At 35.7% G+C, this 17,747-nt stretch overlaps 1 protein-coding gene across 5 annotated transcripts in view; it reads left to right on the top strand.

Moving 5' to 3' along the window:
• Window positions 1-17,747, top strand: part of LOC148126160 (uncharacterized) — a 90,538-nt gene that overhangs the window by 32,164 nt on the left and 40,627 nt on the right. For 2 of the 5 annotated variants that reach the window (XM_087930093.1, XM_087930092.1), the window contains exons 2-3: window positions 6,788-6,820; window positions 7,608-7,817. The exons of 1 other annotated variant lie outside the window; for it this stretch is intronic. In XM_087930093.1, coding sequence (XP_087786219.1) covers window positions 6,798-6,820; window positions 7,608-7,817 — 233 coding nt within the window. In that variant the 5' untranslated portion in view covers window positions 6,788-6,797. The remainder of the gene's footprint in view (window positions 1-6,787; window positions 6,821-7,607; window positions 7,818-17,747) is intronic. 2 more of the 5 variants (XR_015742896.1, XR_015742897.1) reach the window with 1 other exon arrangement.

Here is a 17,747-nt window from a genome sequence, read left to right as displayed (position 1 = left end):
AATGTCAGTTTATATTCATTTTTCATCCGCCTTCATTTCCAACTCATAGGATGTTGAATACTTACTTGTTTATATGAATCATATTTTGGACTATTTTTTATTTGTCATCTTTATGATCTTTGAGATTTGGGTAATTTGTATATATAAATCAGTGGAAGAGGGAAAAGGAACACCAAAGAAATGGATAAGGATTCTGGAATGTTTTCCTTAATGAAATTAATCGGGTCCTTTGGTGGATCTGTAATTAGAAACTGAAGACATCTTCTTTTGATAGGGCTAAAAATTGCAACATATAGGGTCTTTTTTAATTGTGGGTAGTTTAATATTTCACTCCTGATTCTACTAGCTTTGTTTTAGCTTTGAATTATATTTGGTATTATATTTTGTTATTACACTTAGAAAATACTTCTGTTTCCACTTTACTAATTATATTATATTGTTTTACAATGATGTTTTGCAGGATAATTTTAGAAAAATAAGCAATGCATTACTGTTTTAGGAATAGATTGGATCCAGACATACTCCGATCAGAGCCATTGAAATTAATTAATTAATTAATTAATTAATTAATAATGAGGAATTATAGTTCAACTTTCAATAAGCAATAATGATAAGTTCAAAGGCAATTAAAATATAAGAATATGGAAGACAGGCAATAATTATAAACATATATGAGAGTTGCAAAAGTGCAATGATCTAATAAAAAACAGTTAATAACTAAAATGACAAAACTAATTAAAATCCATGCAGTCTCTTATTGCAACAAAATAACCAACAGAATAAATCAAATAAAAATACATTAAAACAATTAAAAATGTACATGTTTTCTTCCTAGCTAAAGATTATATTCATATTTTTATGCAGGCCATGAGCAGCTTCTTCTGTTTTGGGAACTATTTTTCCCCCAAACTCTTCATAAGAAATATTAAAATAGCTAGTTGCTTGTAGGATACTAGGTAGCTGTTTCCAAAGCTTTGCAGATCCTGGAAAGAACTTAACTATGAAAGAGCTGAGAAACAAAAGGCACAACAACAAAAAATAATAATAAAAGAGTGGCATATGGGTACTAGAAAGAATTTACCAATTTTTTAACAATGGCAGAGATTCAGATAACAACTGGCAAGCAAAAGGGGGAAGAAACGCATTTAATAACTGTCTCGCTTAACAACAAAAATTTTGGAGTCCGTTGTGGTCGTAAGTTGAGGACCATCTGTAGTCTAAGGCGAATCTCTAATTAGCTATCACTTTTCCATAAATAAAGAAGAATCTCCTTGAGAAAACACCTTTTATAAATACTTCCCATCAAAGCAGAAACTAACGCAAACATGACAATGAGGAATTCTCATGAAGCAGTATGGCCTAGTGGTTAAGGCCCTCAGTTTAGAAGCACAGTTCTAGTCCCGCTTTAGGTATGAAAGCCATCTGGGTGAGTTCCAACCATTTAATCTTTCTCAGGCCAACCTGCCTCCCAGGGTTGTTGTTTTGGGAAAAATAGGAAGAGTAAGTTGTATCAGGTATGTTCGCTTATTTATTTATCAAAATAATGAATGCAGATAAAATATAAACAAACAAACAAATAAATAATGAAGACTCATAATTACTGTTTTTTTCAGGAGTCAGGATGATTTTTGAAGTTCCTAACTCAGCTGTTGATTGAAGATTAAAAGACACAACCAAGTTTTGTCTGTTGCTCCAGGCAAAAGATAAATTGTCCCCTTCTTTATTCCATTTTCATTAACTAGTTAGACGGTCAAAAAAGACAGAACTGAAAGGTAGGCAAGTTTCCACATGTGCTTTTGTCCTCCAGCACTGCAACCTGAAGTAACTGATAGAGGAATAATGAATCGGCAATAATCAGTGAATACGGGTGTCCCCTTTATGACCTGTGGATTTCATTGCCCAGAATTCCTGAGATGGCTCAGGAATTCTGGGAGATGAAGTCCACAGGTCATAAAAGGGCTGTCATTGCTCTTCCCTGATCTTGTTTATAATAAGCCACCCAAGAGAAGCAAGATTATTTTTTTCCTCAATTGCAGCTCTTCAGGAAGTTTGTTTTATGGGAATGGTGAAATAATAGTAAAGTTTAAATAATTCCCATCTCTTCTAACTGCTTGATTCTTATTTTTTATGTGTTATAACGATTTATGTCCATCTTTCGCAATTAGCCTCTCACTACTGCCAAAGATTCAACCTTCTGCAGAGGAGATTTCTGCAGAAATCTCCAAATAGTTCTACCATGGATGTGTGAATTTTCATCTGTTGGAGATATTTCTACCATTTATATTGAATAATTGGACAATTCTTGGAATGGCCTGTTGGTAAAAGCATTTAGGTCATCTGTCCTTTTTCTTGCTTAGGAAAAAAAAGCATGTTTGGCCAAGGGGCACTTTGTACTGAACTCTGATGCACAGTCCATTGTAATAACAGTAAAGTTTAATGATGCATGACTTGGAGAGACTGACAAATTTCCAGCCAAAGTATTGATTCCAAGAGAATTTATGAAGCACATTCTGTATTCTATGTCATTACAGTCCATTTTTGGCTGAAAGAATCATGTAAAATAGATTTTTAAATGAGTGGTAATAGCCAGACATAAAGGAGGTATTGACGTGTGTCATGAAGGGTGAAATAGCATGCCAGGTAAAGGCATATAACAAATTGAAAACAACAGCATTGCAACTCCCTACAAATGTAAATTTGTTTTTAGATTTTAATCAACCCTTTGTTTCAACACATATGAATCCTGCCACCTACACAAAAGAGTAATTTTTAACAAAATAATTATTTACAGTTTGATTTCAGGCTTGACATTTAAAAAATGAGTCTCTCAAACACACACCTCACTCACAAGACATATTAATCAATATGTATCATGTATTATGTTACAAAAAGAATGATATTTGATTTTATGAAAGGGGAGGGGGGAAAGGACCCATTTTGCTTAGTTGAGCAATATGTGAAAATTATTAATTTGAGTTTTCAACAAGATTGTGTGGAGGTTGAGGGAGATTAAGAATTGAGTATGTCTCCAGTATTAAACCAAATGATGTGACAAGATTTTTTTTGTTTTAGAACTGATGAGAATTGAAAGGAGACCATTGAAGGAAGGAGACTAAAGCGGGGAAGCTCACACAAAGCTGGAAAAAAAAAGGGAGAAGACAATAACTGATTGGGTTGCTAAGGTTTTACTGCAAAGTAACACTGCATTTTAATTGCATTCCAGCCGTCTCTTTTTGAACCAAAGAGAGAATAAAGGTCACCCAGGTCTAGCCGTGTTACGGCCCCTACATAGTCCAGACATAAATATATCTCCCTCATACCCGAAGCACCATGAGAATCGGTTAAATCCTCCTTTGAGTAGCTGTTTTTTAACAATTCAGAAGTATATCAGCTTGATAAAGAAATGAAAAGAAGGAGGCTGACAAATTCAATAGATTTCTTGGTGTCCTAGTGAAAAACGCTTCATGGTTTCAGTGGTCATTGAATAGGGTTTCTAAGTTATTCCATTTGCCCATCCCAGAAAAAAGTTAGAAGTCCAGGAAAATGTTCTTTTGCTAAATTAATTCTTGAGAATTAAATAAAAGGGTTTTTTTTTAAATAATAGAATTGGGAGAGGGTTATTATTATTATTAGTTTTAGCTTGATCTTAGGACTTGCTTTGAATTCTAGGATCTAGTTCTTCATTATGCAAAGGTATACAATATATCTGAATTGCCCAATCCTGCACATAAATGTTTTGTTTTGTTTTTCTTTTCAGGCACAAGAAAGATTTTTGGTTTGAGAATTGGCAATTGAGGAAAAACCTATGGCTCATTTTAAAGATATGTAGCATTTTAGAGGAAGAGCCAGTTTGGTGTAATGGTTAAACACCTCAGGCTAGAAACTGGGAGACCTTGAATTCTAGTCCCACCTTAGACATAAAGTCAGCTAAATGACTTTGGGCCAGTCACTTTCTCCCAACCCTACAAAGGAGGCAATGGCAAGCTACTTCCTCTCCCAAAAAAACTTTGCAAAGAAAAATATATGGACTTGTCCAGGTGGTAACTAGGAGTCAAAATTGACTCAAAGTGGCATATATACATACATACATAAACTTATTTGGAATGATTTCAGTATAGTTACAACGTTGAGGACTAGCATGTAAAATAGGCATGTAAAATGTAAAAAAAAAGGGGCGGGGCATGAGAAATTCCCGAAATGAGATTCCTATTGGAATGACCCAGAGATTTTTTTCTCAAGGCTCCTGTTGGTTAAATGTAATGTTTTATTTCATCTCAGTAAAGATTATAGCAACAGCACTTATATATCGCTTTATAGTGCTTACAGGCCTCTCTAAGTAGTTTACAGAATCAGCATATTGCCCCCAACACAATTTGGGTCCTCATTTTACCCATCTCGGAAGGATGGAAGGCTGAGTCAATCTTGAGCCTGGTGAGATTTGAACTGCCAAATTGTAGGCAGCTGGTTGCAGAAGTAGCTTGCAGTACTGCACTCTAACCACTGCGCCACAGAGCTCCTATGGAAGCTTATCCTGATACATTGCTATTTCAGTCTGATATAACTGCCCAGTATCATTGGGGATTGAGCAGCATAGAAATTTAATATGTTATTATTGTTATTGCTATTGCTATTATTATTGAATAACTAATTAATTTTTCATGAACGTATTATGCAGTGTGGCAACACATCAAAAATGCTATGGTGACCACAGTATATTTCAATCACCTATAGCACCGGAATATTTTGGGAATGAGTGCGAAAATATTCCATAACAGAAATCACCAAAAGACAAATTTGTACTTTTTATATAGAAGTTACTAGATAGTGAAGTCATCTGCGATTCAAAGCCTACATGATAGCAGAAGCCATTTTATTTAAACATAACTTCGTTCCATTAGTACAGTTAAAATAATGGGGTTTTTCTTCTCCCCCTCTTCTTTAATAGCCTTTTTAAAAGATCAAAAGTGATCCCTGGTCATGAATCTCTTCATCTGTCATTGATCTAATTCCTGGTTACTTTTCTACTACAGTGTTTTGTCCAGGGGTGGGATTCAATTTTTTTAACAACCAGTTCTGTGGGCGTGGCTTAGTTGGTAGACATGGCCAACTCAATATCACTCACATCGAGACACGCATCTCCTGGCCTGGCCTCTCATGACTGTGGGGATGCTGCAACAGTCATAAGTGTGAAAAATGGTCATAAGTCACTTTTTTCAGTGCCATTGTTAACTTTGAATGGTCACTCCACACAAGCAAAGTACCAGCAAAGGAGGGGAAAAAACCTCCAGAGAAGTTCCCGAGACAGGAAGTCTAGTCATGCCAAGAATGTAATAAAGTTTAATGGAGAAGCAGTTTCATTAAGCAACACCAGAATGTTTCCTTCTTGTCTTCCTTACAGGATTAGGCCAGTAATTTCTTCTAACAACCGGTTCTCCAAACTGCTTACAATGCTAACAACCGGTTCTACCGAATAGGTGCGAACCTGTAGAATCCCACCCCTGGGGGATCCCACCCCTTTTGTCCCTATTATTGAATAAAAGTTCAGAAATAGGAAAGAGACGAAAGAAAAGTAAATGTCATCATTTCCATTTTGTGCAAATAATTGGAGTTAGCACTTGCCTGTTTCAGATGGGAATTTCCTGTTACGTTTTTCTTTGTTTTATGTGGTTTGAGCTTTTAAATCTTTACCTCCAGTTTTCACAGAAAGTGCAAGTCTGACTAACAAGGCAAACATATTAATTCATGGCTTCAGAAATTTATATCAATATTTCAATATTTTGTTGCATTTTAAAATTATACTCCACGGACCATTTCCTTTCACATTCCCCTAGATCTGCCCAGTTTTAGACAGGCCACCTCTCACGGGTGTAGAAACAAGATAATCCAAACCGTAAATTGAGAAGTATTTAATTAGCACACTGGATTGCAACAAATGAAGTTTGTTCCAATAGAACTGTCTCTTTTATCAGGATGCTAATGACTGAGAATAGACGGAAATGAGTCAATTTAATGGCATATTAGATTTAGCAAATAAACTATCCCCACCATTGTTAGGCCATTTGATGATAGGCATTCAAATAGCAACTTTGATCACCGACAAGACCCCACAAAAGAACTGTATAAACTATGATAAATACCTATAATTAATATTCTCAAGTTATTTCTGACCTACAGCAAAGAAATGACTTCACACAGATCAGAATTTTTCAAATTGTTTACTTACCAACCCCTACTGCTCTCTGTGCTTTCAGGCTCTTTGCCACGCTAGACACTTTTTTTCTTTCTTTTTTCTAATGTACCAGCATACAAATTGTATGTACAAAAGGGTATTTGTAGTATAAGTGGTTAGATTTTGCGTTTGAATAATTATAGCAATTGCAGATGAAAAGTGGGTAATTGTGTAATAATAATTGGCCATTTCTGCAAGTCATTTGGGTGTTTTTTAGCCTAGTTGGTGGTTGCTAGATAAGCAATTGTGTAAGGTGGCAAATTAAGCAACAAGTGGCAATGAAATGTAGGCCCTGTGGCTTAGAGCTTCTAAGCATATCATGGCCTCCATTATTTGAGACAAAAAGCTGTCTGTAGCAGAGATGCTAATTCTAACACTATTGTTGAGTCTATGGAAAAGATCAGTTGGATAAGAATGTTTCTAAAATCTGGCAACATTTTTGAAATCAGACTGAAATCAGCCTATTACCATCGATAAAAGCTTCGTGAAGATTTGTTCATCAGAATTAATCACTGCAAATAACTTCTTTCCTTCCTTTTTCTTTCTTTTTTCTTCCAGAGACATATTAATGCATCATTATCAAAATAAAAGGTAAATGCATCTCTTTGTATTTTGGTGTTCACAATATTAGTGTTCATAATCTATAGCACAAATATCAGCCTAACACTTAAGGTTCAGTTATTAAACTGAAAATCTATCCTAAAAGGAGAGAGTTATGACTTTTTCCAGACTTGTCCTCCAATACTGTAGTAGCCAAGTGTCTAGACCAGTGGTGCATGCGCACACTCGCATGCTAGCACCCAGAAGGCAATGCGTGCAGCCCCCTCACCCCCTGCGCATGTGTACACAATCCCTCATCGCCTCCCCCTTACCTGCACTGCCTCCCAGCTGATTTTCGACTTGTTTGAACCCTTTTTAGGCCTCCCAGAAGCTCAAGGGAAGCCTCTGCAGCCTTTGGAGGCCAAAAAATGGGCCGTTTCATCACTTCCGGTATTTCCAGAAATACATTCTCAATCATTCTAAGGAAAATAAATTGCTTTTGATTTTTTTTTTTCACACATTAAATGTAATTAAAGTTTCATGGCCAAATACAAATATCAGCTTAAAGATCTCTGAAGAGTATGCATGTCCTCTTTTTCAATTTATCCAGAAGCATAGAGCTGCCATGTAGAACAGAGTAGCAGTTTTGGGAAACCAAGGGCTATAGTTAACATTCAGGAATAAAGGATGAAAGGTGAAAGGCAGCAGGAAAATTTTGTTGTTTCATTTCTTGTTTTGTTTTGATGTGATATGATATGATATGATAAGCTTATGCTAGGGCTTGTCTTGAAGATGTTGTACTCTAAAAATGATGAAAAATTCTGTTTGTTTTCAACAGCCATGATATGAAAAGTTCCAAAGACCACATTCAGTCATGGATCACAGACTCAAAGCCCCTTTGTAGTGTGAAGGTCAACATCAAACCAAATGTTAAAGATTTTTACTTTCTTATTTATAGTCTGCTTTTATTATTTTTACAAATAACTCAAGGCAGAGAACATACAGCTCCTTCCTCCTCCTATTTTCGACACAACAACAACCCTATGAGGTAGGTTGGACTGAGAGAGTTAGTGCTCAAGCTTAGTGTCACCCATGGCTTTCATGCCTAAAGTGGGTCTAGAACTCACAACCTCTTGGTTTCTTGCTTAGTGCCGTTACCACTAGATAAAAATGTTCAAAACCATCAGAAGAACTAACTTGAACAGCCTCGTTCACAGAAAAACAATTCATAAAAGTTGAAGTCCAACTTCACTACAATCTTATTTTTAAAAGGCAGTTGTATAATCCATAAGAATATTGGGTTTTCCCTATTATCTCCTAAATGGAAATGTTCCTTTAGAAGAATAATTTGAGCCCCCAGTTGTCAAAATCTTTTGTTATTCATTCTAGCCAGCTCAGTTCTATATTTTCTTCACCTGACACACTTGATCCTCCCTAAACTATCTTAGAAATAGATTCATAGGAAGGGACCTTGCAGGTTTTCTAGTCCAGCCCCCTGCCTAAGGCAGGAGTCCTTATTCCATGGCTGTCCAATCTTTTCTTAAGAACCTCCAGCAATGGAGCATCCACAGCTCCAGCAGGCAAGTTATTTGATTGACTAATTGTTCTCATTGATAAGAAATTTCTTCTTAACTCCAGTTTGGGTCTTCTGAAGATCTTCCACCCATTTGGCTTGTTCTGCCCTCAGGTACTTTGGATAATAAATCAACCCTTTCTTCCTTGTGACACAACCCTTCAAGTTTTGGAAGACAGTTATCATGACATCACTTTTGTTAATTTTAAGCCTCATGAAGTATTCATAATAACACAGAGAACATTGCCTTAACAGTCATCTCAGATATTCTTAATGCTGTCATTTCACAGCCAATGAAGGTTAGTTTCTAATTCCAGAGTGAAACGTATAAATACAAGTTTGTAAGTAATACTGGATTATGTCACTTTGCTGTTAAAAGTCCTTTTTATGCTCAATACAAAAATATGTCAAAATAGAGTTTTTGCAGTAAAATATGTGGGTGAGTTTATAATTAGTGTTTTAGAAACTCTTGAAAAAAATAGTACTTTGCAATTACATCACAAGCATTTCTAAAAATCAAATATAGTTAGGCGTGTTCTCTGTGATTTAGAGTTTGAAAGATGTCAAACAACAGGTTTCTTCTTGTTTGAAAAACACTTTTTTGAAAGATAATTCTATGATTCTGTACTAAGATGCTTCCACCTAAGTTCATATACTTATTAAAAACAATGCAGTACTGAGAAAAACATCAACAAGGGGCAGCAGAGAAGCTTCAAAGTATTATACAAAAAACCAGAAGCTATTCTAGCTGTCAAGATGTTGTACGATATTTAAACAACAGAACAACAATCAGATCATAAAATACCACTGCAATCTGTTAAATTCTACACTGAGTCTACTATAACACTTTTAAAGGTTAATTTTAAAAGATGTGTCTTGGCCTTCTTACTAAAAGCAGACAGATGGCAATTCTACTAAAAGGAAAAAAGAAGTCCCACAATTAGGTAGGGGGGATGAAATAAATCATTTCCCCACACCCCACCTGCTTCCATAAGAAGGCCTTTGCAACTAGGAGGACATTCAAAAGAGTTTTTTTTTTACAAAGTGTAGACTATTTCATAACTGCAAGGGCCTCTTTATAAATAACTTTACAGTTATAAATAACATTATTATTCTAATTATTACTTGTTGTGTACAAAGTAGCACGTTACTCTGCACAGGCCTCATTGGGAGACTTGGGGGTTGACAGATTTTTTTTGTTTAATTTTGCTCCTATCTGATTATTGAGCTAGCTATGCTACTCCTGATCTGTTATTAAGAAGGCGAGGCAAAAAGTACTCTACCATTTACTTCTCATCTCTAACCTGCTGTCAGCACATTAGATTTACTGACTTAGGTGTGTGAGACATTAATAGTAGTGGAGCTACACCCATGTTGATCTCTTTGAATGTAATGATATGGACACGTTTCCTACCACTATCAGACATGTATGCTGTCTTAAAACATGTGGGAAAAAATGTTATCTTCCATTACATATGAATTACCTGTATCTTAATGTATCAGAAGAAAGTTCAGTCTAGCCCAGCACTTTGTTTCCACAAGTGGTTTGTTAAAAATCCACAAGCAAAATCAATGGCACAAAGATCCAGATTTGCAACAGTGAGTGGTTGCTTAGTCTCTGCCTGGAATCCTCCAAGCAAAGGAAAAGATGGTCATTTTATATTTCTCCTTTCTATTTAATAGCTCTTAAGATACCTGCAAAAATGCAAATGTGCATTTATTGCCAACTTTCTCTTCTCTACATTTCTACCATTAGATATGCTTATCTTTCCCTGTCAGATTCAGAATTATAAATTTAAACTTTTTAAAGCCATCATTTATTTTGTTACAAATTGTTAAGCCAGCCTACTTGAACTAGTTATGTTAGATATTAACTCCTATCATCTCCAACCAGATCAGTGTTGAGATTCCATGTGAATCAGTACTTCTTCCCCTCCCTCCTGGAAACTATATTTTTAATATCTTTAAATGATAATTTATGAGCGAAGGACAGTATCGGCTTTCTGACAAGTTGGGTTGTTAGTGAAGTTAAAGTGAGGAATAAAAATACTTGGGTTGCCCATGGACAGCTCTGGAAGATCTAGGGGTGTCAACACATCCAGTCAAGTTGGTACAGTTGCAGTTGCAAATCATGAATCCACTGTGCAAATCACTACATGGAGACAGTTATTGGTTCAAAATAGAGAAAGGAGTGCAGCTGTCATTGTTCTCTTTCATCTTTCTTTTTCAACCTCTATGCCAAAGTGATTATGAAGAAGAAGGAACTTGATGGATCAAAAATCAGAGAAAGATTGGAGGAAGGAAGATCCACAAGCATTGATATGCTGGCAACACCACAACTCTCAGAAACCAAGTAAGGCTGGGAACATCTGATCAAAAGGATGAAAGAAGAAAGTGAGAAATTTGGTTTCTTCCTGAACATAAAAAAGCCAAGCTCATGACCACTGCGAGGAATGGAAATGTCAAAATAACAATTGATGCTGAAGAGATCAAATGCATGTAAGAATTCACTTTCCTAAGATTTCAGATTGATCAAAGAAGTTCGACACAATCCAGAAATAAACTGTTAAAATGCACTGGGTCCCACAGCAGTTACAAGCATGGAATTGAGTATAAAAAAACAAGGCATGAGTCTGGCAACTATCATGCTTCCCATATCTCTCTATGGTTATGAAAGTTGGACCATGAAAAAACTAGACATGAGGAAAATCAATCAATTCAAGCTATGGGGTTGGAGAAGGCTTTTGCACATCCCTTGGACTGCAAAGATGTCCAACAAGCAATAGCATATAAAACCAAACATATAGCTGAAATGCAGAATCACAAAATTCCACCATATTTATTTTGATTGTGCCATGTAATCAAACTCATTGGAAAAGGCAGTTGTGCTCAGAATGGTCAGCAATTAAAAGAAACCATGCCTTCAAAAAAACATGGTGGTTAGACCCCATCAAAGCCCAACACTAGCTAGAGCATAAAACAACATAAAAACAAAAAGAAAGAAATTATTTTGACCAGAAAATGTGGAGAGAACTGGTCCATAGAATCACCAAGAAGCAGACATAATTTAACAAAGGGCATCATAATTATCATAGCCTGCCAAAATGTTTTCTATTTTAATTTGCCTGCACTACTTTCCACAGTTTTTTCAATCATTATTCAGTAGACCAATTTGGAAAACAGCACTGGATCACCCATTAGCAAATATATTCATATCTCCTATAGCAATACTTTGCAAATTTGGGTTATGAACATTAGGAACCATCTATAGTGACTTGTGGATTACTAATGTTGCCTTGAGACATTTATTGTTTAACACAGCTAGTGGATGGAGCAGTAAGAAATGATACTGAATACATATACTGATACTCAGTGCAACTTGAAGCAGTGTTCAATGTTATTATATGTTTATTTTCCCTATTATTGCAAACATACATGTTTTTTTAAATCATTTTAATTATAATTTAATGATAACCAAGGTTTTTTAAAACTACATCTGACTTCTTAAAAATGTAGATTATCCAAAATTATCTACAGCTTTGTTTATCCACAACTAGTATCTCTACTTTAGTCCCATATCCACCACTCTTTTGCTTAAGAAAGTTGAATTAAATTTTGAAGAGTGAAAATTCAACAGTTAAATTAAAAAAAAAACACATTTTTTTCTGTCAATCTCTGAAGCCCAAAAGCAGCCTAAATACCATTGGTATCAAGTGAATTTGAATTTCATTGCCTTGGCTGGCTCCCATATTTCATATAAATCTTGACTACCCAGACATAGTGTCTTAAAAATCAAGATAATTGTATTTGTCTTCACTTTTGCGACATCTTGCCTGTCATAGAAACATCTTGATGCCAGACACAGACTTTTGAAAAGCTTGCCCATTTTAAAAAATGCTTGAGAAGGCCAATAAAGTTATGCTCTCAGATGAATAACTAATGAAATGACCAGAAATGAATATAACATTTGGCAAGGAAAATAAATATAATCTGAGACAAGTGGGATACATATAATAGAGTATCCACTATACTACTTTTCCATTAACAAAAAAATATTTTCTTCATCACATGGAACATGGGAATATTTGTAAACCATATAGTCCCATTTTTTTAGAGAGTTAATTATATTAAGAAGTAGATAAATTGTACACTGCAACTAATTATTATCACGGGGGAAGACAGATAGCAATTGTTCCTCAAAATCTATTTGCACATTCTTCTAGTTCTTAGTGCTTTGCAGAGCACTTTGCAGTTAAACCTTGATTGAAGAAAAAGAAAATGTGATTCCTTTTTCAAATACTTGTGTTATTTCTTTAAAATAAGACTTCTTCTTTTGTCATTTGTCATTGTGCTATTTTTTTCAAGTAGATAAGTACATAACACCAGGGATGGGATTCTACCAGTTTGCACCTATTCGCTAGAACCAGTTGTTAACATTCTAAACAGTTTAAAGAACTGGTTGTTGGAAGAAATTACTGGCCTAATCCTGTAAGGAAGGGAGAAAGGAAACATTCTGGTGTTGCTTACAGAAACTGCCTCTCTGTTAACCTTTATTACATTCTTGGCAGGACTAGATTTCCTGTCTCTGGAACTTCTTTGCTGGTACTTTGCTTGTGTCGAGTGGCCATTCAAAGTTACAATGGCACTGAAAAAAAGTGACTTATGACCATTTTCACACTTACAACTGTTGCAGCATCCCCACAGTCACGAGAGGCCAGAAGAGGAGATGCCTGCCTTTATGTAATTGGCCATGTCCAGCCAATAACATGACCACCAAGCCACTCCCACCAACTAAGCCATGCCCACAGAACCGGTTGTTAAAAAATTTGAATCCCACCCCTGCATAACACTGTGTCTGATAGTGTTAGCAGAAAATTAATAGTAATGATGGTTAGTAGTGGTAAAATTAAAAGTATTGATGATTAGATCTTGGATAGACAAGGTTGAAATACTACTTTTGCTTATTGAGATAATGTAGCTGGTAGCTAGATAATAACTTGAAAGCAAATTCAGTGGAACCTAGCTGGGTGTTGTAAGGAGATTTCCTAGAAGAGAAAGATATTTCCCTGAAGTTTTATGTTTTAGTGTATTGTTGAAATAATTTCATAAACAAAAGCAGAACTTTTATTATCCTTTTTAGTTAAAAAAATAGTTTTATTCCAAGGTAAGGATCTGTACCAAATGGTGTTTTCTTCTGGACCATATGGTGATATCATATTGAATATAAAAAGAGAGTAGAAATATCCCTTGCCTATTGGTATGCACTGAAGCAGTTAATTCCACCTAAAGAATCACGAAACTATTCATCCCATACTACTGTGGGTTTTATTTAACATTGTATTTATCTTTCTTCATTAGTTTTATGGTACTGAGTCCAAGAAGGCTCAAAATAGCTTACACAGTGGGTGGGAGAAACCGGGATTAACATATAAAAGAAGTTATTGCTTATAACTAAAACAAACTAGCACCCAAGAAACAGTCAGAACATCTAAACCCATAAGAGAAGACCTCTCCCATTACTATTCTATTTCCATGGCACAGCATCTACAGAGTTAAGTCATATCAGGTAAGATTTGGATACAATCTTACAAAGAGCCACCTTTTGTATATGGATATAACATCAGTACATATACAATGGCTTGCATTATTATGACATGTCCACATTTTATATGTTTTGACTTCCCACCCCAAGACATTACAGTTCTAAGAACATGTCCTACCTCCTTGATCCCATCACTAGGTGTTGACTGGTTCACTGCAGTCTTTCACTGATGGATTGGTAGAAACATTTCTGATTTCACTGATACTGGAAAATCTGCCTGTTGATTATACAATAGATTATATAGTATCTGCTGATTTTTTTTTCTAGCAATGATTCTTAATGAGTTGTTAAACAGCTATGGCTGTTAGTGGTTCAGTGGTTAGAATGTAGTACTGCAGGTTACTTCTGCTGACTGCCAGTTGACCGCAGTTTGGCAGTTCTTTGTTCTTCTTGTTCTTCAGCTTCTTTTCTTTCGTCTATTCTAGCATGCTTGCACCCAATCTTAACATGCTGATCTCATTGTCCATATCTTCCATATTGATAGTGCACTGTTTGGCTTTTTTTTTTTCTTTGTTGATTCTGTATTCCAAGTTTTCAGTTACAAGTGCAGCCATGCTTCACATGAGTTAATTTGTTTCTTGCAGGGAACTGGTGACATGTTTGATATTACAGTATTGGCATATTTCAATGCTTGTCTAGCTATTTCTTTGGAACAGGCAAATCTATTCTGTTGTTTTTGTGCTGTGCTAGATGCTCAGTTAGTCTTGGTTTCTTTTATAATTAGAGGGCTCTGTTCCTTCTGAGATGAAGGCAGAGGAGGCATTGTTAAACCAGACAATGAAAACAATTCAAGAACTATACTGGCTTCCTCTATTGCTGACCTCCCCCCCACCCCCCCACCCCCCCACACACATTCACACCCTAGTTTGCCTCTATGGTCTGAGCTACTTCAAATCTTAAGAAAATCACACAGAAAGCCAGAGTTGGGAAGACAGCAACAGAAAGCAAAGCCACCTTTGAAAGAAAAAAATAGTGGACCACCTAAAAACTGGAGATAGCTAGTTTGGTCCTGTGTTCAGATACTGGGCTAATAGGGGAGACCCTGAGTTCTAGTCCCATCTAGGAATGAAAGCCAGACAAGTGACTTTGGGCCAATCATTCTTTCCCAATCCACCTCACAGGGTTGCTATTGTGGGGAAAATAGGACCAAGGAATATTAGATACATTTGCTGCCTGGAGTTGTTTATAAAAAATACTAAAGGTGGGATATAAATAAATAAAATCACAAAATGCAAAGACTTGCAAATAGATGTAGAATGACTATGAAAAAACAAAGCAAAGCTAGTATCAATAGGAACAGGCATATTGAGTGCAATCCTAAAACAACTAATGCCTGAACACCATTGGCATTGACAAAATCACTACCAGTCAATTGCAAAAGGCAGCACTTTTTGGAACAGCTTACATTTTGCAGTAATACATTTAACAACATCAAACCACCCATGCTTATCTCATGTACTTGGGAAGAATTTGAATAAAAATGCTAAAGCTTTCTGGCTGTATGATGAATCACAGTAAAGAAAAAGAAAATGTTTATGGAAAAAAGAAATCCATTGTTATACCACGCATGATTGGAACCCTTGGAGTGATACCTAAAAGACTTCCTTGATAACTAGAAATATTGAATTTATCAGACCCACATGCCCACATTTTACAAAAAAACAAACAAACCACCCAATCCCCCCCCCCAAAAAAAAACCCTTTTTGAAGCCTATGTTCTTAGATGCTATATTAATAATTCTCAGGTTCTTGGCTGGGTTTGAATTATGAAGCTTCGCCCAGTCTTAGACTGTCAATATAACTGTAGATGATTCACACCTAAATAGTAGTAGCAATAGTATTTCTGGACAGCAGAAATTTTGAGGGGTTTAAAACTAAATTCAATGCACATAATGTATTATTTTATTAACTAGAGCTGTGCACAGATCTAAATTTGAAGGGCAACATTTGGTTCAGAGCTTGTACAAGTGCATTTATAGCATATTTCTGGAGTACCTTAGAGAAACTGCATTTTTTTCCTCTGTTTAGATAGCTGCCTTCTACAACTGATATGTGATCTGTAGAAAAAAAATGTGTTCAGCATCTTCCCCAAAAGTACTACAGTGAGTCTAGGAATGCTTCAAATCACATTTTTCATTTTGAATCTGGATAACTGAATAATCCTAGGATTTATTGATTTCACTTCTATTTGTCTACTTGTAACACCAAGACACAATTAAAAATAAAAGTGTGTTTCCAAAGAATTTCCTCTATTGAACCAAGATAGGATTTTTTTTTCAGAAGGAAGACTTGGTCAATGCTCACATGAAGTTAAGACTATGGAGAATAATTACTCAAGCCAGGGCTGCTTTGCTTTTTTACTTGCCATATGTTTTATCCCCACCCTGCTGGAATGTAAAATTTCAATGCTGCCGTAATTGAATCTTTGATTAGATCTTTTTTTTTTAAAAAAAAAAAGGCCTATTGTTTCAAAAATGGACTAATCTCACCTACTTTTGAGGAATGCTTAATGGTCAAACACTCATTTTATTTTAACATTACAATCGTCACCCAGATTTAAACATAAATTGTCCTTTTGAAACAAATTAAATTGGCATCTGGACCCAATTTCATAGCACAAGGAAAATGAAAAATGGATGTTTTTGATTGTTAGAATGAGAGAATGGGGACAAAAAAAATAATAGAATACTTATTTAAGAGTTTTAAAGAACTGGTGCTGTCCTGTGCCTACTTATCAAGCCATGCTGTTATATACAAGCATATAACCACCTAGATGGCAACTACATGAAAGCTCCCAAACTCTACTAGTAAGAAGAAACAGGGCTTCTGGGTTTGATATATGGGATTGGAAATTGCTTGATATATATATTTGGAAATTGCCCACATGCTCTCAGAAGAATGAAGTTTTCTAAACTGTTGTTTCATCATAGAGGGAACAAGTGCTACATTCCCAATCAATCTTTAAAATAAATGAAAGAGGCTAGCACATTCAAAATAGAGAAAATGCTACTATTACTTCAATCAGCAGTCCCAAATCTTTCTATCTCCATGAACTGGCAACAAGAGTGGGGGGGAAGAGGAGGGGATGGTTTCAAAAGCAACCTAGATCCACGCATGTGCAAATGAAGCTTTGTGCACTTGCCTGCCACTTTCATGGCCTGGTTCCCTATAAACCACAGACTGGTATTGGTCCATGGATCAGGAGTTGGGGTCCCCTGACTTAGATGGTAAAATTGAGATTGGAATTTTATTCTTCAACTAGCCTCACTTGAATCATCTTCCTGTTGAACTACAATGATAACAGAATCCAAATTTGTACATACAACATAATCACACACACACACACACACACACACACACAAAACCAGACAGCAAAGGCCTACAGAGCCACAAATCTCTACAGCTGTGTTCATATGGCACACAAACCAATCAAACACAGTTTGTGGTGTGAAATCATTCTTTCAGACAAAGCAAAAAACTAGGCCCATTCTATAAACCATGTTTAAGTTAACAGTAACCAAGCATGTTGTACAAAAATAAGAATCACAAACCATCATGACTATTCAGATTTCAGAATATCACATAATTAGGCATAAAGTACCTTAGAGCATCCCTATAAGAAAAATAGAATAAAAAAAGAGTTTAAATAAATTTAGCAATATTCTATACAGCTTGGGTAATGTTAAAAGATGGATAACACATTCATTTTTTGTGAGTTTTGACTGTATTGTTTGCATTGTACAGTCTCAATCCCATCCACCAATTAGGAAAACAAGCCATTTAGCCAAGCCCAATTGGTCCCA

The sequence above is a fragment of the Pseudonaja textilis genome, chromosome 3, assembly GCF_049901715.1.
Source record: "Pseudonaja textilis isolate UNSWEBS1 chromosome 3, rPseTex1.2, whole genome shotgun sequence".
Classification (NCBI taxonomy): domain Eukaryota; kingdom Metazoa; phylum Chordata; class Lepidosauria; order Squamata; family Elapidae; genus Pseudonaja; species Pseudonaja textilis.
Note: the sequence above shows the minus strand (reverse complement) of the source record. Positions and strands in the feature narration are given on the sequence as shown.